Source organism: Scyliorhinus torazame, chromosome 15 (assembly GCF_047496885.1).
Source record: "Scyliorhinus torazame isolate Kashiwa2021f chromosome 15, sScyTor2.1, whole genome shotgun sequence".
Taxonomy (NCBI): Eukaryota; Metazoa; Chordata; class Chondrichthyes; order Carcharhiniformes; family Scyliorhinidae; genus Scyliorhinus; species Scyliorhinus torazame.
The window spans coordinates 85,871,474-85,898,241 of NC_092721.1; the positions used below are offsets into that span (position 1 = coordinate 85,871,474).

The 26,768-nt window shown below is 49.5% G+C and overlaps 1 protein-coding gene across 1 annotated transcript in view; it reads right to left on the reverse strand.

The window, feature by feature from the left end:
* arhgap42a (Rho GTPase activating protein 42a) overlaps nucleotides 1-26,768 on the reverse strand; it is a 572,455-nt gene that overhangs the window by 51,570 nt on the left and 494,117 nt on the right. The window contains exons 18-19 of the mRNA XM_072476376.1: nucleotides 17,179-17,338; nucleotides 13,068-13,218 (exon numbers count right to left, since the gene is read on the reverse strand). Of these exons, the coding sequence (XP_072332477.1) occupies nucleotides 13,068-13,218; nucleotides 17,179-17,338 (311 nt within the window). The remainder of the gene's footprint in view (nucleotides 1-13,067; nucleotides 13,219-17,178; nucleotides 17,339-26,768) is intronic.

A 26,768-nucleotide genomic window follows, 5' to 3' on the forward strand; every position in this document is an offset into this window, starting at 1 on the left:
GCCCAAACTTCACCTCCAGTGCCCCGAGGCTCGCAAACGTCCCATCAATGAACAGGTCCCCCATTCTTCTAATCCCTGCTCGATGCCAGCTCTGAAACCCCCCCGTCCATCCTCCCTGGGACAAACCGATGGTTACCCCTGATCGGGGACCACAACGAGGCTCCCATTGCACCCCTGTTCCATCTCCACTGGCCCCAGATCTTTAGCGTTGCCGCCACCACCGGACTCGTGGTGTACCTTGTCGGCGAGAGCGGCAGCGGTGCCGTCACCAGTGCCCCCAGGCTCGTTTCCTTGCAGGACGCCATCTCCAACCTCTTCCATGTCGCCCTTTCTCCCTCCATCACCCACTTACGGATCATCGCCACATTTGCTGCCCAGTAGTAGCCACCCAGATTCGGCAATGCCAACCTTCCTCTGTCCCTACTGCGCTCCAGAAACCCTCTCCTTACCCTCGGGGTCTTATTCGCCCACACAAAACCCATAATACTCCTGCCTACCCTCTTAAAAAAGGCCTTGGTGATTACAATTGGAAGGCACTGAAACACAAAAAGAAACCTCGGGAGGACCACCATTTTGACCGACTGCACTCTACCCGCTAGCGAGAGCGGCAACATGTCCCATCGTTTGAAGTCCTCCTCCATCTGCTCCACCAGCCTCGTCAGATTAAGTTTATGTAGGGCCCCCCAACTCCTAGCCATTTGGATCCCCAAGTACCGAAAGCTCCTTTCCGCCCTCCTCAGCGGTAGATCATCTATCCCCCTTTCCTGGTCTCCTGACTGTACTACATTAAGCTTATAGCCCGAAAAATCCCCAAACTCCCTTAGAGTCTGTATGACCTAAACCATCCCCTCCACTGGATCCGCCACATACAGCAACAGGTCGTCTGCGTAAAGCGACACTCGGTGCTCCTCTCTCCCTCGGACCACCCCGCTCCATTTCCTAGACTCCCTTAATGACATGGCCAAGGGTTCAATTGCTAATGCAAACAACAAGGGGGACAGGGGGCACCCCTGCCTCGTCCTACAATACAGCCAAAAATACTCCGACCTCCGCCGATTCGTAATCACACTCGCCACCGGGGCTCTGTATAGGAGCTTAACCCAACTAATAAACCCTCCCCCAAACCCAAACCTACGCAGCACCTCCCAGAGGTACTCCCACTCTACTCGGTCAAAGGCCTTCTCCGCGCCCATAGCCGCCACTATCTCTGCCTCTCCCTCCACCGATGGCATCATTATCACGTTTAGCAGCCGCCGCACATTGGTGTTTAGCTGCCTGCCCTTTAAAAATCCCGTCTGGTCCTCGTGAATCACCCCCGGGACACAGTCCTCGATCCTCGTAGCCAGCACTTTTGCCAGCAACTTAGCATCCACTTTGAGGAGCGAGATCGGCCAGTACGACCCACATTGAGGTGAGTCCTTGTCGCGCTTCAGGATCAAAGAGATCGTCGCCTCAGACATTGTCGGGGGCAGGGTCCCTCCCTCCCTTGCCTCATTAAAAGTCCTCACTAGCAACGGGGCTAACAGGTCTACGTACTTCCTATAGAACTCAACCGGGAACCCGTCCGGACCTGGGGCCTTCCCTGCCTGCATACTCCCCAGACCTTTGATCAGCTCCTCCAACCCAATTGGTGCCCCCAAACCAGCCACCTCCTGCTCCTCCACCCTCGGGAACCTCAGTTGGTCCAAGAATCGTCGCATCCCCTCTTCCCCCGCTGGGGGCTGGGATCTGTACAGCTCCTCATAGAAGGCCTTGAATGCCTCATTTACTTTCGTCGCACTCCGCCCCGTAGCTCCCCTTCCATCCTTGACTCCACCTATTTCCCTCGCTGCCATCCTCTTACGGAGCTGGTGTGCCAGCATCCGGCTCGCCTTCTCCCCATACTCATACGTCGCCCCCTGCGCTTTCCTCCACTGTGCCTCTGCCTTCCTTGTGGTCAACAGGTCAAACTCCATCTGGAGACGTCGCCTTTCCCTAAGTAGTCCCTCTTCAGGGGCCTCTGCGTATCTCCTGTCCACTCTTAAAATCTCCCCCACTAACCTCTCCCTTTCCATGCCCTCGATCTTCTCCCTATGAGCCCTGATGGAGATTAGCTCTCCCCTGATCACCGCCTTCAGCGCCTCCCATACCACCCCCACCTGCATCTCCCCGTTGTCGTTGGCCTCCAAGTACCTTTCAATGCACCCCCTCACCCTCCCACACACCGCCTCATCTGCCAGCAGTCCCACGTCCAACCGCCACAATGGGCGTTGGTCCCTCTCCTCCCCCAACTCCAGTTCCACCCAGTGCGGGGCGTGATCTGAAATGGCTATGGCCGAATACTCCGTTCCCTCCACTTTCGGGATCTGCGCCCTGCCCAGAACAAAAAAATCTATCCGGGAGTAGGCTTTGTGCACGTGGGAGAAAAAAGAAAATTCCCTGGCCTGCGGCCTGGCAAACCTCCACAGGTCCACTCCCCCCATCTGGTCCATAAACCCCCTAAGCACCTTGGCCGCAGCCGGCCTCTTTCCGGTCCTAGATCTGGAGCGATCCAGTGCTGGGTCCAACACCGTATTAAAATCCCCACCCATTATCAAGCTTCCTACCTTCAGGTCCGGAATGTGCCCCAACTTACGCTTCATGAATCCAGCATCATCCCAGTTCGGGGCGTATACATTTACCAATACCACCCACGTTCCCTGCAACTTACCACTCACCATCACGTATCAACCTCCATTGTCCACTACGATATTCTTGGCCTCAAATGACACCCGTTTCCCCACCAATATTGCCACCCCTCTGTTCTTCGCATCCAGCCCCGAATGGAATACCTGTCCTACCCATCCCTTTCTTAACCTGACCTGATCCGCCACCTTCAAATGTGTCTCCTGAAGCATGACCACGTCTGCCTTCAGTCCCTTTAAGTGCGCGAACACTCAGGCCCTCTTTACCGGCCCATTCAGGCCCCTCGCATTCCACGTTATCAGCCGGATTGGGGGGCCTCCCCTCTCCCCCAATCAGTGTGCGTTCCTCCATTCCCCTCCCCTCCGTCCTTCCCTAGCACGGGAAAAATTCTGCGCTTTCCTAAGCCTGCCCCGCCCCCTCTGGCGCAGCTCCTGTCGCGGCCTTGTCTCATTTCCCCCATCCCCGAGCCTCCCCTCCCTCCAGCACCGGCGCCCACCGTCTCGTACGGTCTTCTCACCCGGTCCCTTTCCCCATCCCCATCCATCCCCCAACCTGTGGAACATTTCCTGCGCGTGATTAACACCCTATGTACAACAAACATCGAACATCCCCCCCACCCTCACAAACCCTCAGTTTGAGTCCAACTTTTCAGCTTGAATAAAGGTCCAAGCCTCCTCAGGCGTTTCAAAATAGTGATGTTGATCCTTGAATGTGACCCACAATCGCGCTGGCTGCAGCATTCCGAATCTCACTCCTTTCCTTGGCCCGGTTGAAACCCGCTCTCCTCTGCTACCTCCGTACTCCAGTTCGGGTATATTCGGATCTCCGCATTCTCCCAGCTGCTGCTCCGCTCTTTCTTGGCCCATTTCAAGACCCTCTCTCTGTCCGTGAAATGGTGAAACCTCACCACAATCGCCCTTGGCGGCTCATTAATTTTGGGCCTCCTCGCCAGCACCCGATGTACCCCATCCAGCTCCAGAGGCCTTGGAGGGGCCTCCGCGCCCATCAGCGACTCGAGCATCGTGCTCGCATATGCCCCGGCATCGGCCCCCTCCACTCCTTCAGGGAGACCCAGGATCCGAAGATTCTTTCTCCTCGACCTGTTCTCCAGGTCTTCGAATCTTTCCGCCCACTTTTTGTGCAGCATCTCGTGCGCCTCCACCTTCACCGCCAGGCCCAATATCTGATCCTCGTTCTCATTAACTTTTTTCTGCACCTCCTGGATCTTTACCTAGTGGGCCTTCTGGGTCAGCCCTAATCCTTCAATCGCCGACAGCATAGGCGCCAGCATCTCTTTCCGCAGCGCCTCAAAACAGCGCTTAATGAACTCTTGCAGCTCCGGCCCGCCTTCCACTTTATCTCCGGCCGGCGCCATCTTGTTTTTCTTCCCTCGCTTCTCCCGCTGCTCCAACGCCGCTTTTTTAGCCGTTTTACTTCTTGTCCGATCCATAAACAGTGAAGGGGGACCTCACTCTCACCTTCCCACACGGAATGTCTTCAAAAAATTCCTGTTGGGGCTCCTCTAGAGAGCCCGAAAGTCCGTGATCACGGGAGCTGCCGTATCGTGAGGCTTAGCTCCGCATCGCCGCAACCGGAAGTGATTTTTGACAAAGTTAACACTTGCATCCACTTGTAATATTTTGATTGGCATCAATACAACATGGAAAGCAGAATCTTCCATTTAAGAGACTTAAGTATGGTGGCAGATGGTTTCAATGGTGTGTATGCCGCTGGCCAGAATGGTGGGAACCCATGTCCAATTCAATGCTTAGAAGCTAATTAATTATGCACAGGCGAATATTATGCCAAATGATCTGACATGTCAGGAGCTGATTCGCCTGCCCGCCTTCAGCTGGCAGGTTCGAAGGTCTGGGCGCGATATTTAAATGCATGTCCAACACATACATCCAACTCTCTCCAGCCCACCTATCTTCAGGACACATGCAGAGATGTCTTCCAGTGACAAGAAGAAAGCTGAAAGCCTCAAGAGAAAGAAATATCCCACTTTACCCACCAGGTACTCAAGGCCTTGATTAGAAGACTGCGGGTGCACAGGCATATCCTGTATCCCACGGATGGCTTCAAGAAGCATGCCAACCTCACATCTTCTGCCTGGGAGGCTGTGCAGAGCAGACCAGCATTGCTGACAGCCACACCTGAAGCACCATCCAGTGCAGAAAGAGGATGAATGATCTCATCTGCTCCATTAGTATAAATCATCCTTCAACTCCCTGCAACATGAAACTCTCATCATGGCATCCTGCACTCAAACGGCCACTCTGTTCACAGATCTCACATAAGCATTAGAGGGGGACACAACCATTAGGCGGAGACTTTCACATCACCACCATCCCAGATCTCAAGTTGTTCACACCCATCCTCTGACCCTTCTGGGGAGGACTTAACACACAATGGGACATGCATCTTAGCCAACCTCTGCTCTATCCTTTCTCATTGCATTCCTTTCTTTCATCATCATACAGGCCAAGATGGCACACAAGATGGCACAAAATCTGGCAGACCAGGGGGCAGGGATGGCTAACATCATTGCCCTAACTGAGTTGGCTGGAGAGGACAGGGATCGCCATTGTGGGAAAGGGGAGAGCGGCCTCTCCCAGAAACCTAGTACAAACTATAGCTCCATCACTTCCTCAAATCCTGACAATCACAGTGAGTCGCATGCAGTCTTATATAACTCATCAACTAAAACTCTTGTTCTCCATTTTCTAGGCACCAGCAATTTGAAATGAAAATGAAAATGAAAATCGCTTATTGTCACAAGTAGGCTTCAAATGAAGTTACTGTGAAAAGCCCCTAGTCGCCACATTCTGGTGCCCGTTCGGGGAGGCTGTTACGGGAATCGAACCATGCTGCTGGCCTGCCTTGGTCTGCTTTCAAAGCCAACGATTTAGCCCTGTGCTAAACAGCCCCTGATTTGAGGCCTGCAAGGCAGCTAAACAGCTGTCCAAGCCCCCAGCCAGACCATGTCTGAAGAGGAAGCTCTGGAAGAACCATCACTGTGCTGAGCCACACCCTCCACCAGCGCAGAGACAAACACCTCAGTGGCACAGCTCTATATTAGACTCGGGCTCACTGACACGTGTCCCCAACAGTTGGAGGCAGGGGCAGCCCAGGTCTCCCGCACTCAGAGGGCAGCTGGAGACCTGTCACCTGCTCAGTACGAGTAAGGTGATGAAACTCTTGAAGTGTCCGCCAACTCAATGCTGGAGGTACAATACAGGTGGCAGAACATTAGGCAGAGATTTGACAGTTACTCAAACTAGGATGAACAATGGAGGACACTGTACACATCCCGTCTGATGATGTGGCTCTGAAATGCGAGTGCCTTCGTCACCATGGGAAAGTTGGAAACCCCACCATGAAGACCTTGGTCCAGTATGTCTTGCTGGATTTGCACTCAGCCTTCTACCCCGTGGTCACACACCCTGGCGGGCACCATCAAGATATAGGTGACATGGAGACAAGGCACCTTGACCTCCCTCCAAGAGCACCATTTCTTCAGGCACCCATAAAGAGGATGAGTTCCAGCTGGATATCCTGGAGGCCTCCGCTCGGGACACTCCAAGTGTGTGCAGCGCTCACAGTCCCCTTGGCCTGTGACCATCCAATCCAGCGGCTCAGGCCGCTGAAGGCACTTCTGCCCCTGAATAAGAAACCCTTAACAGTCTGGGTTCACCATGGTCATCGAAAAGATCGTGGCATAGTGTAGGAGTGTTTCCAAGGACTGGGTATTGAGTTGGCTTTTACGTGGGGTTCCTCCCTCTTAGTTACAGCTCAGCTGAACACAAAGACCTGCAGACACATCAACTCTGGTTAAGACGGCTTTATTTTTCCAAGCTTAGTCCACGGAAGAGGGACAGTGATTTGAATAAATGCCAAAACCACTCACTCTACTTTACATTGGTGTAGACGCCCCAATTATATAATGTTCAAAAAATCAATAGCCCACCTCAGTTGGACTTGACCAATCCTTGGAGCTGTCAACTTTATATTGACCAATCAAGGTTACTTTAAGCAACATGGTGACTTCTGATCAACTCATGATTTAACCCCATCCCGCCAGCTGTTGTTTACCAGGATACTTTATCCGTTATGACTTTGTTTTGCTGCCATTCCGATGTTACTTATCTCAGCCAGTTCCTGCCCATCTTATTATTCATCTAGGGGCAGGATGTTGAAGTTGGTTCCTCTTTATACCATGGATTGTCTGAGACAGGATGTTGGGGCCACAAGAACTGCTTGCTGAGCTGACTGCGTTATTGCTGACCACACTATTTCTGTATAAACCCTAACCCAAAGGTCTTAAAAACATAGGCAAGTTAGCTAGCTTAAATTCCATCATGAATTGCGGCCACTGCTTTTAGCAAGAGTCTGAATGCTTGTTACTGTTATGTTCTAAAAATACAACTTTTAAAAAATATATATTTTTATTCTCCTCCTTTTTCGCATTTGCTCCCAAATTTGCACCCAACAATAAACAATAATCAGTAACGAATGCAATGTCAATCCCCATATCAATAACGAGTCCATCCTCCCACCAAACCCCCAAACATTAGCCCGTATGTTAACATAAAAAAATGACAAAAAAGAATCAGCAATCACCCATAGTCACCATTAACACATACAGTCCTCCTTCTCCCAACCCTCCCAGCCCCCACCCTCCTAATGTTCAATGTAATCCAATTCTTGAAAGTGCATAATGAATAATGCCCATGAATTGTAGAACCCCTCCATCCTTCCCCTCAGTTCAAATTTGACCTTCTCAAACGTTATGAATTCCAGCAGGCCCCCCCCGCCACGCCAGGGCACAGGGTGGAGAGGTTGACCTCCACCCTAACATGATCCGCTTTCGGTCGATCAACGAGGCGAAGGCTACAACATCTGCTTCCGCACCCGTTTCCAACCCTGGCTGGTCCGACACCCCGAATATGGCCTCCCGAGGGCCCGGGTCCAGTTTCACATGCACCACTTTAGAGGTTACCCTAAAAACCTCCTTTCAGTAATCCTCCAGCTTTGGACAGGACCAACACATATGAATGTGGTTTGCGCACCCCCCGCAACATTCACACACATCTTCTACCCCCACAAAGAGCCAGCTCATCCTCGCCCTTGTAAGGTGTACGGTATACATCACCTTCAGCTGTATCAGCCCCAACCTCGCACACGAGCTGGAAGTGTTCACTCTCCGGAGCACGTCACACCAGAACTCCTCCTCCATACCTTCTCCCAACTCTTCCTCTCCCTTTGCCTTGACCCTTCCAGCGGCGCCTTCTCCTCTTCCAAAATAGCCCCGTAAACCACCGATACTACCCCTTCTCCAGTCCCCCTGTCATCAGCACCACCTTCAGCAATGTGGAAGCCCGCTCTACTGGGAAGCTCTGTATCTCCTTTCTAGCAAAGTCTCGAACCTGCATGTATCTAAATATTTCCCCCTGCTCCAGCCCATACTTTGCTCCCAGCTCCTCCAATCCTGCAAACCGACCCCCAAGAAACAAATCTTTTAGTGTCCTAATTCTTTTCTCCTCCCATCTCCGAAAATTCCATCTCACTTCCCTGGCTCCAATCTCTGGTTCCCCCGAATCGGCATTTCCCTTGACCCTGCCCCCAACTCGAAATGCTGGCGAAACTGCCTCCAAATTCTCAACTAAGCTATTACTACCGGACTCCCAGAGTATCTCCCCGGGGTCGTTGGGAGCGGCGCTGTTGCTAGCGCCTTCAATCCTGACCCCCTGCACAAACTCTCCTCCATTCTGACCCATTGAGTGTCAACACCTCTGACCCAGCTCCGTACCTTCTCCACATTCGCCGCCCAGTAATAATACATCAGGTTTGGAAGACTAAAAATACAACTTTAATGGTTAATAATGATTGCTGGGTATACTTTCTGTGATTTGACTCAATCCTCAATAAACTAACTTATGTAGAACTATTCCAGTGTTATCCTAGCTATCCGGTTTTAAGGGGTCTCATTTCAGGACACCCCCCTTCACATAGTAGTCAGCTAGCTGTCTCCACGTCTGCTGTGGATGTTAAGGCTGCACCCAGGCATATTGGTAGGGTTAGGAAAGTTAAAACTATTAATGTCACTTTTGGGTCACGGGTGTGCTATCATTGCAAAGAAATTGCTCTTTTGAAAACACACTTGATGGTTATGTGAATGTTTTGGTCAATTTAAGGCTTTGTGATTTTGTACATCAAAATCTTCTTACGTTGATTTTTAACCCACTCAGTGATCGTGTCCCACTGGGAGATTAATATTCATGTGATGTCAACCTCAGTTGATCTAGTCTCCACACCCTGGTGTGATGTCAGGGAAATGTGTTTAAATCTTTATTTGAAGTGTGAATGTTTCTAATCCCTCTCTCAAAAAGAACACGATTGAGTGAGAACAGCTCATTAGCATTGAAATTCTAGTGGCATTTGTGTGCCCTCAGTGGTAGTGCAGAAGGTAGGACATGCACGGAAAGAGGAGATCCCATGGCATGTCCTCATCACATTGGCAGCAGTGTTTGTATCATTGGATGGCTGTGAAAGCTTCAAGGGTGGTGGCAAAAGCTTCAAGTCTTCTCTCACAACATTGCTCCTCAAAGGACTCTCAGTTCCCGAAGTGAGCGCATTCACAGGATACCATGGATCAAATTGAGATCATGGTCTGGCGATTCATCAAGCCAGAACACACAAATGTGAATGCAGGACTTGTTCTTACTGTGAGTAGTTGGACACCACCTGAGACGAAAGGAAGCATTGAGGTCTAGGAGAGATGTGGTCATATGCTGTCACTTAACTTTGCTCTTCCTGCAACCTGTCAGCAATTAAAGTATCACAGGCACATCTTCCTTCCTCCATGGCATCATGGTGCTCATACTGAAGCGTTCTGAGCTTCCCAGACCTCCGGATCTTCATCCTCCAATGAGCTCTCATCCTCTTCCAGGTCACCCTCTGACAAGTAATCACCTCTTTGCATTGCCAGATTGTGAAGGACACAACACACTGCCATATTGTGGGAAACCCTATCAGGAGAGTATTGTAATGAGCCATCTGAGTGGTTCAAGCATTTGAAGCACATCTTCAGAATCATAGAATTTACAGTGCAGAAGGAGGCTATTCAGCCCATCGAGTCTGCACCAGCCCTTGGAAAGAGCATCCTACCTAAGCCCACTGCTCTTTGGACTGTGGGAGGAAACCGAAGCACCCGGAGGAAACACATGCAGGCATGGGGGAGAAAGTGCAAACTCTGCACAGACAGCAACCCAAGCCGGGAAGCGAACCTGGGACTCTGGAGCTGCGAAGCCACTGTGCTAACCACTGTGCTACTGTGCCCCCCTATGGTCTGCTCTATAAGGGAGCATGTGAAGCTGTGAGCAGCATTGTGCCTCTCCTTGGAATTAATCTGGGTGCGACGCACTGGTGTCATCAGCCAGCATTTCAGTGGTACGCCTTATCCCCAAGCGACCATCCCTGCAGACATAATGCCCCCCCAAAAATCTTCAGCATCTGGAAGTGACTCAGAATGTAGGAGTCAGGCAACTCTCAGGATACCAGGTATAAACATGTAGTAAGTGCTTCTAATGATCCAACAACAATTGTGCATTGATGGAATGGTAGCACCTTGAGGTTTATAAACATTAGCGTCTGCTGCCATGGATCCTGTACAGCCACATGGGTGCAGTCTATTGTATCTGTCACTCTTGGGCAGCTTGAGATGGCGGCAAAGCCAGTGAATCTCGCAGCCTCACTATCTTCATCCAGAGCAAACGTGACATAACGATGGCCGTTCCTGTAAAGCACCTGTGACCTTGTGATCATCACTCATTTTCAAATTGGTTGGAAGCCGCCGTAAATTCCCACTGGCATGACGCAAGATTGGAAGGCGCGAGGAGATTCTGGAGACCAGCTGTTTCAATGAGCATTCACAAGATTTAAATGAATGCAAATGGTCTTCACACCACTCGGCAGCGGGATAACCTACCTGCCATTGACTGCTATCAGGAGTATTGCAAACTGTTTTTACATTGGTATTTTTTTGACTTTTGCCTGCCTCTATATTTTCTACTCCGACCTGTCACAAAACTCATTGCAGGCAGGATGGGAGAATTGCACCTTCTATGTGAATCTTCAATGTCTTTCACTAGTAGAAATATCCCCATGGAACCGACTGTAGAAAATAACCACTTGATAGAGCAAAATAAAAATGTATTGACAGCACCAATAAAAAGGTGGATATTGCGAAACAAACATAAAAAATGAGGAGCAGCAGTCCATATGACCTCTCCAGCCTGCTCTGCCATTTATTAGAATCATGGCTGATCATCATGTTCTTTATTTGCTTGTCAGAGAAAACAACCTCTCAGTGCCTTCCCTTCAAACGCCTTCAGAAATGTGTATGTTTCAATGAGATCATCCCTCTTTCTTCTAAACTCCAGGGAGTTTAGACCTAATTTACTCACCCTCTCATCCGAGGAAGCAATCCAATGAACCCTCATTGTACTATTGCCTAGGCAAGTAATATACTGCCTTAAATATGGTGACCAAAACTGCACATAGTACTCCAGGTGTGGTCTCACCAAAGCCCTGTACAATTCTAGCGAGAGCTCCTTCTTCTTGTCATCATATGCCATTTACATTGTGAATTGCTTGTCCTACATGCTAACTTTGTATTCCTTTTCGAGTACATCCAAGTTCCTTTTAACATCAACATTTACAGGTTTCACGCCTTTAAAAAAATATTCTGCTTTTTGATCCTTACTATCAAAGTGTATAGCCTCACACTTACCCACATATCCTCCATCTACCACCTTGTCACCACTAATTAAACTTGTACACTCACTGAACACACCTCATAAACCCACCCCAGAAAGTCTGTATGACCGACACTGCACCTGAGCTGTGTTTTCTCCACACACTGCACACGGAGGCGGCATGGTGGCACAGTGGTTAGCACTCTTGCCTCATCACCAGGGACCCGGGTTCTATTCCAGCCTCGGGACACCGTCTGTGTGGAGTTTGCACTTTCTCGCCCTTTATGTGTGGGTTTCCTCCGGGTGCTCCGATTTTCTCCCACAGTCCAAAGATATGCAGATTAGGTGGATTGGCCATACTAAAAATTACCCCTACATGTCCAGGGATGTACAGGATAGGTTATGGGGTTACAGGGATAGGTTGGGGTGGACACTTGTAAATGGGCAGAGTGCTTATTCAAAGGGTCGGACAGGCTTGATGGGCCAAATGGCCTCCTTCTGCTCTGTAGGGATTCTATGACTGACACAGTACTTAACTCACTTAACGTACTCACACTAGGATAACAGATTATGTGGTTTAACACAGTATCACTGGAAGCAAAGGGGATCAAATTATTGCCCTCCAGCTCCCCTGGAGCAGAACATGGATGGCAGTCTAGTGGCTCTCCTGAGTAATGGCTCTCCTGGGCCTGCTCTGGCCTCTCTATTAGTGGAGACTCTTTTTTTTCGGATTCTTTTTGTCAGCCTCCCAGAAGTTGGTAAAGGATTGGTGACAGTGCAACTAAGAGTCCATTTGCATGACAGTCATGGGACCAGCTAGAATAATGGCTCCAGATTCTCCATTCATAGGTTTCCTCCCTCCCACTCTTTCTGCTCTCCCAATCATGGAGAGCAAATATGGGAGAGATAGAGATATTATGGAAACAGATAGGTTTGATAGAGGTAAACTATTTCTATTTGTTGGGACTAGGGGGCATAATGTGAAATTTGAGCCAGACCTTTCAGGAGTGAGGTTACAGACTTGGTATGGTGCAGAAGGAGGCCATTCGGCCCATTGTGTTTGCACAGGTTCTCCAAACGAGCATTATGATTTAGTGTCATGGCCCTGCTTATTCCCCATACCCTTGCACATTGTTTTATTCAAATAATTATCCAATACCCTCTTGAATGCCTTGATTGAATCTGCCTCCACCACACTTGCAGCAGTGCATTCCAGAATAAATCACTCACTTTGTGAATAGTTTTTTTTTAAACATCACATTTGCTTCTGATGGCCTCTCTTTCTCGATCCTTTTACGAGCCAGAACAGTTTCTCCTGATATCTACTCTATCCAGATTCCTATCTCTATCCAATTTCCTCTTGGCCTTCTTCTCTCCAAGGGGACAGTCCCAACTTCACTAAGCTATCCTCATAATTGAAGTCTCTCATTCCTGTAACCATTCTTGGAAACCTCTTCTGCACTAAAGGATAAAGAAATCTGATAAATTATTTGGTATCTATTTTTTTTACTATAGCCAAAGGAACCTCTTCTAATACATCTCTCAATTGTAGATATTCAGAAAAGATTTGAGTTTGTGGTTTGCATTTTTCAAATGAGGGCGTGTTGTCAAAAAAATTAGTATAGCTTTTTATGTTGTGCTTACTGTCTGCATCCGCCAGGCACAAAGTTGGGCTGTAGATGCCTCTTGGCCTTCTTGGACCTGTTGACAGGCAAGTCGCCTTGCTTCGCCTAGATCCAGATCTCTGCTCAGGTTGAGGAAGAGGAACATTTGGGTCAGGTAGAGTATGGAATATCTATGAATGAGGAAAACAAACATGCATTGGTAGAACATTATAAAATACTATAACATTTATAAATGTACTGAAATAGAAAATAAGCTGCCCAGCAACAAATTATTCAATTACTATTTTAAACAAACAAGCTAACCATAAAATACATCAATTAGGATATACACACATGGATACATCCATACACACACATAAACGCAAGCATCACAGAGATTGGCACGCCCTTTAAAAAGTGACAGTTCAGGCTTCCCCACCCCAACATCGCAGGCATCAGGGCTTCAATGCCCCCCACCCACCCTCGCCTGTATCAAATCCCTCACTCCCAAGGAACGCTGGCATTGGGGCTCTCCCAATGGGTCTCCATTCTGCCCCCATTCCTGTCTCGCCAGCATCAGGACCCCTTCCCCCAAACACCAGTACGACCACCTCACTTCCCCCAGGTGAGCGACGCCCCTGCATGGAGTCGCCAAAGGCCTCCTCCCTCATTCATGTCCCCCTTTCAGGCTCAGCTCTCTTTCAGCCCTTGCCCACTTGGCAGTGCCAATCTGGCACCTTGGCAGTGCCAACTTGGCACTGTTAGTGCAACCTAGGATCCTGGTCGACATTGCTAGGGTTTTACCATGTCCCCGACTGCTCAGAAGCTCCAATGTCCCTTGAGCCCGCTGGCCTGGTCATCACATCTGGTGCCCGGTGGTGGAGACCAGTAGTGATTCTTGTGGACCTCCCGGTGCCATTGGGGGGGGGGGGGGGGGGGGGGGGGGGGGGGGAAGAGATATACCGGGAGCCGGGAAAATATGGTTTGAAACTGATCCAGCATATCTAAATGATATGGTTCACGCTCAACAAGTACATGAGCCAGATTATGTCTGTTGCAGTGAGTCGGGAGCATCTGATCGCACCTGCCGCGAACTCCGTTCACGGGCTCTACCGCTACTCTTCCGACACAGCGGGATGTACGCCGGCACAACGTGGCCAAAGAATTGCCCCCATAGTGTTTCCATAATAAGCCAATCAAAACCCAAAGCTGCAAAAAAATCTCTTAACCTTCTTTGCTCTACTCCAAATAAATAGTCTCAGTGTCTCAAGTTAGAAAATAAAAAAAGTAATTGCTGCACATTAGAGTAGTTATATTAATTAAACAGAAATTACAATCTTGTATGAAATATATGCAAAACTAAACAAGAAGCATATAAAGTATAATGGCGTAACCAGCCAATAATTAAACAAATCTTAAAGCCCCACTGCTAGTGCTCTCCATTTCAGTATTGAATTACAATACAATATGTAGAACAAAGACATTTTTGTTTTAATTGCATCGGATATTATTAATACTGAAGGTTTGAGTTAGCGTTTTGAGAAACCCCCCCAATGTCGCTAACCCAAACTCCCGACTTCGGGGACTCCGACTCCCTCCGTCCCAGTAAAATCCGTCTCCGGGCCACCAGGGAAGCAAAGGCCAAAACGTCGGCCTCTCTCTCCCCTGGGTTCTCGGGTCTTCTGACACTCCAAAGATCGCCACCTCTGGACTCGGAGCCACCCTCACTTGCAGGACCTCTGACATGACGTCCGCAAATCCCTGCCAAAAGCACCCCAGAACATGTGTACATGATTCGCAGGACTTTCCCCACATCACCTGCACCTGTCCTCCACCTCCTCAAAGAACCTGCTCATCCGGGCCACAGTCATATGAGCCCATTGGACCACCTTGAATTGGATCAGGCTGAGCCTGGCACACGACGATGATGCGTTAACTCTCCGCAGGGCTTCCTCCCATAACCTCGCCTCCAACTCCACCCCCCCACCCCCCAAACTCTTTTTTCCACTTTATCTTCACCTCTCCTACTAGAGCTGACTCCCACTCCATCTGCTCCCAATAGATCTCCGAGACCTTCCCCTCTCCAACTCCTGTTCTCGACATCACGTTATCTTGTAACCCCCTTCGCGGGAGGCGTGGGACGCTCGAGACCTGCCTCCATACAAAATCCCTCACTACAGATACCGGAACCCGTTTCCATCTAGCAACTCAAACTCCTCCTCCAGCTCCTCCAAACTCAGAAAGCACTCATCAAGAAAGAGATCCCCAAATCTCTCGATTCCTGCCCACTGCCACCTCCGAAGGCCCCTGCCCAGCCCCCCCGGAACGAACCAATGATTATCGCATAACGGTGCCCACTCCAAATCCATGTGCAGCCACCACTGTCTCCACACCCTCAGGACTGCCACTAATACCGAGCTTGTGGAGTATCGAGCTGGCGAGAACGGCAGATGTGCCATTAACAATGCCCTTAAACTCGTGCCCTTACAGGATGCCGCCTCCACTTGCCCCCCACACTGACCCCTCCCCCACTATCCACTTCCTCACCATCGATATATTCGCCGCCCAATAATAGTTAATAAAGTTCGGAAGAGCAAGCCCCCTCTCCCCACGCTCCCACTCCAGCAGCACCTTCCTCACCCTCGGGTTTTACCGGCACAAATAAATCCCAAAATTACTGCATTCATCTTCCTAAAAAACACATTGGTGATAAAAATTGGGAGACACTGAAAAACAGACAGCAACCTCGGAATGACTGTCATTTTCACAGTCTGTACCCTTTCCACCAGAGGCAGAGGGAGCGCGTCCCATCTCCGGAAGTCCCCCTTCATCTGCTCTACTAGCCTACCCAGATTCAATTTGTGGAGCTGTCCCCATTCCTGTGCCACCTGAATGCCTAAAGCTCCCTCCAAGGATCTTGAATGGCATCTTCCCCAATCTCCTCTCCTGCCCCCTTGCCTGGATCGCAAATACCTCAATTTTGCCCATATTCAATTTATACCTGAAAACCGGCCGAATTCCTCTAGTATCCCCATAATCCCTCCAATACACCCCAATGGGTCTGATATATACAAGAGCAAATCGTCCGCACAGAGCGGGACCCTATGCTCCACCCCCATTGTACTATCCCCTGCCAGACCATCGAAGCTCGCAATGCCATTGCCAAAGGCTCTTCGGCCAGGATAAACAGCAGTGGGGAAAGTGGACATCCCTGCCTCGTCCCCCGGTACAGCCTAAAATACTCTGACCTCACCCGATTCATGCACACGTTTGCCACCGGTGTCTGATAAAGCAATCGGACCCAGTCCACAAATCCCTACCCAAACCTAAACCGTCCCAGGACCTCCCATAAGTACTCTTACTCCACCCGATCGAAGGCCTTCTCTGCATCCATAGCCACCACCACCTCAACCTCGCGCCCATCTGCAGGCATCATGATTACGTTCAAGAGCCTCCTAATATTTGTCGTCAGGTGTCGCCGCTTAACAAACCCCATCTGGTCTTCCGCTATTATTCCTGGGACACAATCCTCGATCCATGTGACCAGGATCTTTGCCAGCAGTTTAGCATCCACATTCAATAAGGAGATTGGTCTATATGACCTGCAGTTTTCTGGGTCTTTGGCTGCTTGAAAATGAGAGAGATTGATGCCTGCGACAACATCGGGGCAAGCACTCCCAGCTCCTTTGCTTCATTAAATGTCCATACCAACAGCGGCCCCAGCACCCCCGAAAACTTGTTATATAATTCCACCGGGTATCCGTCCGCGCCCTGGGCCTTACCCGATTGCATCGCTTCCAGCCCCTCTATTACCCCCCCAAGCCTAATTGGGGCCCCTAGGCCCTCCACCAGTTCCTCATCCACCTTTGGGAGCTACAGCCCTCCCAAAAATCACCTCATCCCCTCTTCTCCGGCTGGGGGTTCCGAGTTATACAGCTTGCAATAGAAATCTCGAAACACTCCATTCACCTCCGCCGGAACCAAGGCCATCTTCCCCCCTGTATCTCTCACTTTCTCAATCTCTCTCGCCGCCTCCTGCTAATTTTGTTTTACTTTTATACATGACCAATGACAATAAAGAACTTAAAATATAAATAGCTCAGACAGTACCTTTTCATAATTCTCAATCAGAATAATAGCTCAGGCAGTACCTTTTCATAATTCTCTATCAGAATCTCAACCACAATGTTCTGAAATTTGATGTTCATCATAGCTGCTACAGTTTCCTCTTGGGATCTCATTAGCGTTGGTCCAAAAATAACACCCAAGTTGGAAACAGTCATCAGGTTTTTTTGACTGTGAGTGGATACTCTGCAATTATATAACATGAAAATATTCATTTATTGTATTGAGATGTGTTAGTAATTCACATTTAATGTTAACTCAAAAACAAGCGCAAAGAAAATCTAAAGCTGTAAGAACTGCAGAAATGTTGAGGTTGAACGAGATCTCTACAGTTAATCTGACGATAGATCTCTAGTACCTTCAATCACTTTCTCTGCCAAATATCTATCCCATAAATATAATCGATCTTCAATAACTTTGTGAATAGACTGCGCAACATATTTATCATCATCTGTGTTACTGTGTAAAGAAGTGTCATTATGCCATTTGCTCACCTTCCACTTCTGGACTCAGTCTACAAGTTGATTATCATTTCCTGAGATTTATGATTTATCTCTCTGATCCAACTCCCCTACTACTGCTACCACATGCTGCAATGAAACTTGGTCTCAAAGACTTATGCACAAAGTACTTCCTGTATTACATCCTATGCACGATTACCATTTAGCTGCATTTCCATTGTTTATTCACCTTCCAACTGCCTTTTCCAGTCTCAACTTTATATTTATCTGCTACTTTTCATCCCGCCCCCTCATGAAGGGCAGCACGGTAGCATAGTGGTTAGCACAATTGCTTCACAGCTCCAGGGTCCCAGGTTGGATTCCCGGCTCGGTCACTGGCTGTGCGGAGTCTGCACGTTCTCCCCGTATATACGTGGGTTTCCTCCGGTTTCCTCCCACTGTCCAAAGATGTGCAGGTTAGGTGGATTGGCCATGCTAAATTGCCCTTAGTGTCCAAAATTTCCCTTCGTGTTGGTTGAGTGGGGTTACTGGGTTATGGGGATAGGGTGGTGTGGGCCTGGGTAGGGTTCTCGATGGGCCGAATGGCCTCCTTCTGCACTGTAAATTCTATGAATACTATGAATTTATTCAATTTCTTCCATATTTGGTTAATCTGTTTCATTTGTACAATTTAATCAATGCATTACAATTATGGAGATTTGAGTTGTTCTGCATCCTAATATATTTTTCCAATTACATTAAACATTGAATTTGGTGCACTTGTATGTGATATTTGGTGCATTGAGAATTATCTATCAGGCCAACATGGATTTCTGATAAATCTCCTATTGCAACCCCACCCTTCATTCCCAGTCATGCCTACCACCCACTCCGTCTTTGTTGTATTTGTTGGTTTATTGCAGGTACTGCTACTCAATTTGGTGTTGACAATTCTGTGAGGAAGCCAGAAACAAAAAAAAGAATTTGGCTGGAGGTTGTTGTGTCAAGTGTCTGTCATTATGTTGTCCCAGAATTTTTGGGGGATTGTTCTAAAATTACATCACCATAGTAGGCACAAGCCTATCAAGCATGGACGGGATCATTATTCAGCCTTTTCAACCTTACTTTGCTCCTCATTTGTCCATTAGCCATCCAAATGGAGATACACATAAAGAAATTTGGCAATGGAACTTGAACCAGGAACCTCATGGATTGGAGGCTCTGCCGCAATTTGAGGGCAACACAAAATGTTTGCTTCTTCCTGAGTTTGCAGCTTCTTTTCTGAAACCTCTTGCCCCCTGGTGTCAGTGCAAGGTTCTGCTATAAGTCAGCCATACACTTGACTTGTGCATTGATAATAGGCATAGGCAGGAAAAATTGGGGGCTACTCTCCCCTTAACGGTACAGTTCCTTCAGTTACAATTCACCTATTGAGTGATCCGGGAGAAAGTCAGCATGCTTGGTTTGCATGCTTTTGTTTTTGAATATATTTCATTAGTATTGGCTCCTTTTTAATATGTGGTTGATTAGATTATTTTGTTTATTTTTCTATTTTTTACAGTTCTAATATTTTCCTTCATTTTTATGGTTATGAGTATCCTCTCATGATTTTAACTTTTAATTTGGACTACAATGTACTTTTCTTTCAATGTTAACTGTTTTTCAGATTCATGGACATCATACTGGATGAATGTAATTAGGTTTTTTTGTACATTCTAGGTCGTCTTTGTATGGCATGACTAATTCACCTCCATCACGTCCTCTATTTTTCTTCTCACAGCTTTTGTTATTACTTGTAATTGATGTAACTGCGATTGCCCTTTGAGTGAATAACTTGCTGGCACACACCATTAAGGCTCACACTTGTATAATGGTCACTTTGGGCAGAATCCTCTGTTCTGCAGTCTAAGTTAGGTGGTGGGACCGAAAAAGCAAATTTTCTTGCTTTAATAATCATCATTAAATTATCATTTTATTTAATGATTACTCGTGGATCAGCTCATCAGCCATGCATGCACAGGGAAAACTATGATTGTCGCGGTGGGGCAGGCAGGAAGTCATTGGTTTCGCAACTGACTCTGGGGTCGTAAGGTCCGGGCATCTTATTTAAAAGGGGCTTTTCACAGTAACTTCATTTGAAGCCTACTTGTGACAATAAGCAATTTTCATTTTCAATTCTCACCACTCTGACTTGGAAATATAGCGCTGTTCCTTCACTGTTGCTGGGGCAACATCCTGGATCGGCCAGCAGTCCCACGTCCAGCCGCCACAGCGAGCGTTGGTCCCTCTCCTCTCCCAGCCCCATTTCCACCCAGTGCGGGGCATGGCCGAATACTCCGTCCCCTCCACCCTCGGGATGAGCGCCCTGCCCAGAACAAAGAAATCTATCCGGGAGTAGGCCTTGTGCACGTGGGAAAAGAAAGAAAATTCCCTGGCCTGTGGTCTTGCAAACCTCCATGGGTCCACTCCCCCCATCTGATCCATAAACCCCCTGAGCACCTTGGCCGCCGCCGGCCTCTTTCCCGTCCTTGATCTGGAGCGGTCTAATGCTGGATCCAGCACTGTGTTGAAGTCCCCTCCCATTATCAGTCCTCCAACCTCCAGGTCCGGAATGCGCCCCAACATGCGCTTCATGAATCCTGCAACATCCCAGTTCGGGGTGTATACGTTTACCAACACCACTCACGTCCCTTGCAGCCTACCGCTCACCATTACATATCGCCCTCCATTGTCCGCTACAATAGTCTTGGCCTCAAATGACACCCGCTTTCCCACCAATATTGCCACCCCTCTATTCTTCGCGTCCAGTCCCGAGTGGAATACCTGTCCTACCCATCCCTTTCTTAACCTGACCTGCTCCGCCACCTTCAGATGTGTCTCTTGGAGCATGGCCACGTCCGCCTTCAGTCCCTTTAAGTGCGCGAACACTCGAGCCCTCTTCACCGGCCCATTCAGGCCCCTCACATTCCACGTTATCAGCCGGATTGGAGGGGCTCTCACCCCCGCCACGCCCCGCCGACTAGCAATCTCCTTTTCTGGGCCAGTCCCGTGTCCACGCCTCCCTCACCCTCCAGTCCACCAGAGGGGGGACCCCCGTCCCGACCACCTCTTCTGTGTCCCATTCCCTTTCGGCCAGTGCAGCAGCAACCCCCCCACCCCCCCCCCCCCCCCCCACCCCCCCCCTCCCCCTGCTAGACCCGTCTAGCTTTTTTGCTCCCCCCATGTCACTCCCGTAAGTCAGCTGACGCCTGCTGACCCCGGCTTTCCCCGCCGTCTCATTGACCTCCCTGCGTGGGAGTCTCCCAATCCATATGCATTCCTTCGTTCCCCTTCTCGCCTTTCTTCCCGCGCGCAGGAAAAAACCCCGCGCTTTCCAAAGCCCGCTCTGTCCACTCTGGCGCAGCTCCTGTCGCGGCCTTGTCGCTCTCCCCCAGCCCATGTAACATTTCCTGCACGTGATTGACCCCCTATATACAACAACCATCACACATCAAACCCCAAAACATCCCCCCCCACCCTCACAAACCCTCAGTTAGAGTCCAACTTTTCGGCTTGTACAAATGTCCACGCCTCTTCAGGCGTTTCAAAGTAGTAGTGTTTGCCCTTGTATGTGACCCACAGTCGCGCTGGCTGCAGCATTCCGAATTTCACTTCTTTCCGGTAAAACGCCGCTTTGGCCCGGTTGAAACCCGCTCTCCGCTTTGCAACCTCCGTGCTCCAGTCCGGGTATATTCGGATCTCTGCATTGTCCCACTTACTGCTCCGCTCCTTCTTGGCCCATCTCAGGACCCACTCTCTGTCTGTGAACCGGTGGAACCTCACCACCATCGCCCTTGGCGGCTCATTTGCCTGGGGCTTCTTCGCCAGCACCCGATGTGCCCCGTCCAACTCCAGCGGCCTCGAAGGGGCCTTCGTGCCCATCATCGTCTCGAGCATCGTGCTCGCGTATGCCCCGGCATCAGCCCCCTCCACTCCCTCAGGGAGACCCAGGATTCGCAGATTCTTTCTCCTCAACCTGTTCTCCAGGTCTTCGAGTCTTCCCGCCCACCTCTTGTGTAGCGCCTCGTTCTGCTCCACTCTCACCGCCAGGCCCACGAGCTTGTCCTCGTTCTGACTGACTCTTTTCTGTACCTCCTGGATCTTAGCTTCGTGGGCCTTCTGCGTGATCCCAAGTCCTTCAATTGCCGAAAGCATAGGCGCCAACATCTCTTTGCGCATCTCCTCGCGCTGCTCCTCGAAGCAGCGCTTGATGAACTCTGCAGCTCCCCTTTGTCCCTGGCCGCCGCCATTTTGTTTTCTTTCCCTCGCTTCTCCCGTTGCTCCAGTGCCGCTCCTTTGGCCGTTACACTTCTGGTCCGTTTCATAGAAGTTGGCAGTGTTTGCTTCACCAGTCTGCCCCAAAAAGTCTATGGAAACTCCTGAAAAAGGTCTGAGAGTCGGTTCCAGACGGGAGCTGCCGAATGTGCGACCTACTCCTCCATGGCCGCCACCAGAAGCCTCGTCCCCGCCTCTTCAATGGCCTTGGTAGATTCTTTCACAGTTGTTCCCTCTGCTGCTAGAATTCACCTTTGATAGAGTCAAGCCAGATTGCAGCTTTAAGCTTGCCCTTCCCCCGCCTGCATGCTGGAAGGGGCCTCTGTCTATTGCTGCAGCTCAAGCCAAATCCTTCACTGTTTCTGCCGGGTCTGGCAGCCAAAAGACACAACATTCCTGGGGGACACCGTCAGGGGAATGCTGCAGTCTTCTTCCCACACCGGGAAATGTCAAACAAATGCCGTGGGGGCCCTGTAAAAGAGTCCAAAAGTGCGTTCCAAGCGGGAGCTGCCGAATATGCGACCTAGCTCTGCATAGCCGCACCCGGAAGTCTCCACCAAGGGCTTTTTCAAGAGAGTAGGTAGGAGTATTATGGGGTTTGTGTGGGCGAATAAGACCCCGAGGGTAAGGAGAGGGTTCCTGGAACGCAGTAGGGACCGAGGAGGGCTGGCGCTGCCAAACCTAGGGAGCTACTACTGGGCAGCAAATGTGGCGATGATCCGCAAGTGGGTTATGGAGGGAGAGGGGGCAGCATGGAAGAGGATGGACATGGCGTCCTGTAAAGGAACGAGCTTGGCGGCGTTGGTGACGGCACCGCTGCCGCACTCGCCATCAAAGTACACCACGAGCCCGGTGGTGGCAGCAACGTTAAGGATCTGGGGCCAGTGGAGATGGCACAGGGGTGCAGTGGGAGCCTCGGTGTGATCCCCGATCAGGGGTAACCACCGGTTTGTCCCGGGTAAGATGGACGGGGGGTTCCAGGGCTGGCATCGGGTGGGGATTAGAAGAATGGGGGACCTGTTCATTGACGGGACATTTGCGAGCCTAGGGGCACTGGAGGAGAAGTTTGAATTACCCCCGGGAAATGCATTTAGATATATGCAGGTGAGGGCTTTTGTGAGGCGACAGGTCATGGAATTCCCGTTGCTCCCGGCACAAGAAATTCAAGACAGGGTGATCTCGGGTGTATGGGTTGAGGAGGGTAAGGTTTCAGCAATACACCAAGAGATGAAAGAAGAGGGGGTAGCCCTAGCAGAAGGGTTGAAGGGTAAATGAGAGGAGGAGTTGGGGGAGGAGATCGAGGAAGGTTTTGGACTGATGCCCTGGGTAGGGTTAATTCCTCCCCCTCATGTGCCAGGCTCAGCCTGATACAATTCAAGGTGGTTGTGGTTCAAGAGCGCACTTGACGGGGGCGAGGTTGAGTAGGTTCTTTGGGGTAGAGGACAGATGTGGAAGGTGTTCAGGGAGTCCGGCGAACCATGTCCACATGTTTTGGTCATGCCCGGCACTGGAGGGGTTCTGGAGAGGAGTGGCAGGAGCAATATCCGGGTCCGGTGAAAGTCCGGGTCAAGCCAAGCTGGGGGCTAGCAATATTCGGAGTCGTGGATGAGCCGGGAGTGCAGGAGGCGAAAGAGGCCGGCACTCTGGCCTTTGCGTCCCTAGTAGCCCGGCGAAGGATCTTGCTAATGTGGAAGGAGGCAAAGCCCCCCTGCGTGGAGGCCTGGATAAACGACATGGCTGGGTTCATAAAGCTGGTGAGGATTAAGTTTGCCTTGAGAGGGTCTGTGCAGGGGTTCTACAGGCGGTGGCAACCGTTCCTAGACTACCTCGTGGAGCGTTAGAGGAAGGTCGGTCAGCAGCAGCAGCAACCCTGGGGGGGGGGGGGGGGGCGGGGGGGGGGGGGACGAGGGACGAGAGACTGTTTAAGGGGATGGATGAGCTGGAGATAACATGGAGGGGGGGGGCGGAAACTGGCATGTGCGGGCGAGAGGCAGTGTATAAAGCTATGTAAATATACCATTTTGCCATGTATATATCTTACTCAGTGCGATTTTGTGTTATTTTGTTACGGGGGGGGGCGCGGTTATTGTTTGTAAGGGGAAAAAAATTAACCAGTGATGTCCACATCCCCGTAAATGAATTTTTAAAAAAGCATTACTGTTGCTGTCGTTCTCACAACCTTGGGAGACATTTCTGTACAAGGGGAAACCAACTGGTGCGACCAGTGATGTCTCAGACAAAGCAACGAATGGCGTCACATTTCAGTGACATTGGGAAAAGGTGGGATGTGTTCTTTCCCAGAAATGGCAAATGAGGCCCTCCTGCCAAACCAAGCTGTGTAGTATTCTCATGAAGTTCACTCACTACTGAGGGGGTTTGGCTTCAGTCAGCCCATGGAGCTGCCTGTTAATTCCTCTGATTTGAACTGACCCTCCTCCCACTGCAGGTGCTCAATACTAACAAAGGACTGTGTTGTGACGTTGAGGCAGCGAGAATGGTGCATATTACTTTTCATCAATGGCCCACCACCTTCGACCCTTCCCCATCCCCTACCACCTTCCCCTTTACAAGTGACAGTCTGAATATTATAATTATCCTCCTCTTCATCCCCCTTGATCCTCCCCCATAAACTTGGACTCAATTACTGTCGCCATTTACATACCTGCTCTCCCCACTGACCCATACCCATCACTGTATTTCCCTATTCCCACCCTGATCCTGGAACCCCATTATCGAGGCAACTTTATCCTCCCAGAATACCACCACCCTCCTTCCCTGATGTCATTGACCTCCCTCCTATGACCCTAGAACTCCCACACTACCATGTCACGGTAGCATGTGGCTAGCACAATTGCTTCAAAGCTCTAGGGTCCCAGGTTCGATTCCAGCTTGGGTCACTGTGCGGAATCTGCACATCCTCCCCGTGTGTGCGTGGGTTTCCTCCGGGTGCTCCGGATTCCTCCCACAGTCCAAAGATGTGCAGGTTAGGTGGATTGTCCATGATAAATTGCCCTTAGTGTCCAAAATTGCCCTTAGTGTTGGGTGGGGTTACTGGGTTATAGCGATCAGATGGAGATGTTGAGCTTGGGTAGGGTGTTCTTTCCAAGAGCTGGTGCAGACTCGATGGGCCCAATGGCCTCCTTCTGCACTGTAAATTCTATGATAATCTATGATGTCACAATCTTCACTATCACTGTTACTGTCTCAGTGACTGCACAGTACCCTCAGCTCAATCTCCAGGACACCTCCATTGACACCAATGACCCTGCCCATTAGGTTCATCTATCATCAAGCCTCCCTCCCCACTAATCCTCCCCCTTCCTTAGCACTGACACCCTTGCTGTCTTCCCTTTACACCCTTGCCGCCTTGCCTGCATAAACTGCCCTCCTCCATGTACAATACCCCTCATGCCTTCCCTGGTCACACTACCTCCCTTAGTCAGGCTTCTTGCCATGGAAAAACTACCTCCCTTGTCCAGGTACCTTGTAGAATACCTCCCTTGGCATGCCTCCCTGCTCCGCACCCTTATGGACTGTCCCCAAACGTATTTGGCTTGGCATAGGCAAATGTTTTTCGAAGAGCCAAAGCAGTGGGTACTCAACAGGAGGATGAAGACCTTGCCTGCTGCAAGTGACTTATATGCTGTCAGGTTTCTAAAGGCATTTATTTCTTGTTGGTGGAGAACTTAATTGGGAAAAGACATGTAATTCTGGCAGGTTGGGGTTTTAATGACCGTACATAAGATGCAAATGCATAAAAAGAGCTTCCTGCCAATTACTGTCAGGAAGCTCAGCGCACCTTTAAATTTCTGACAACGTAATTCCAAAAGTTCACCCTGCCATCGGGTTTCTAAATTTTGGCCTCCTGCTTCACGCCCACCTTTCTTCCCACTCTCTGCAAAGGCATAAGATTACACCCTTTGTGTTAGGCACAAAGAGCAGATCAGCGTTCCTATTACTGTACCTCAGAAAGCACTTTTTGAAGAAAAAGGAAGGGAAGAAATACACACAGGCAAAATAAAAGTTCAAACATAAGACCAATAAGGCCTAAATGGGTGGACAACTGTACATACCATCCTCTACAGTGACTGATCACAATTTAAACTGACCGTTTCATGTTAATATTTGTAAACCATCATGATATCAAATAAGGGCAGTCAAAACCAATTGATGCTGACAGGCGGGGATAATTGAACTAAGTCACACACATGCAATTAAATCCACATTTTAAAGATCTACATTTTGTCCTTATTTTCTATTATACATTGTAATTTTATACATTTTGCTCTTTAATTATAAACCAAGATAAATTTGGGAAGAAAGTAAGTTGTTTAGAGCATGGGCTTTTCTCTGCATTTGAGGTTGAGGGGCATTAAAAACTGAAGTGCCACAGTATCAACTCTGGTGTGAGGGTGGTAAACACAAATATCACTTTATAATAACCACTTCCACTATAACATTTAAATGCAGAAATTTGTAATAGGAAAAAAAGGTACCACAATTTGGCAGATTCATTTAATATAATATACTATCTGTTACAGTACCATTTCCAAAGGAAACTTGAGGCAACTACAGTAATCTCCATATATAGTGTGAAATGTAACTAAATAGAAACAAAGTCCCATAGCAAGTGCGTTTAGCCGCGTGTAACCCGCCACTCACAGTGCCGAGAAACACAACGCTATAAAATGGCACCCGGGTTAGATACGGGGCCTCAGCAGGGACTGTGTAGCCCTGTTTTGTGCACTGAGGAACTCCGCTTGGGGGTACTCCACAGTGTAGCAAGAGATCAGGATGCCACAAAGCGATCCCCAATCTCCCCCCACATGCCCCAACGCACTATGGGAGGGTCCTCGGGCCCG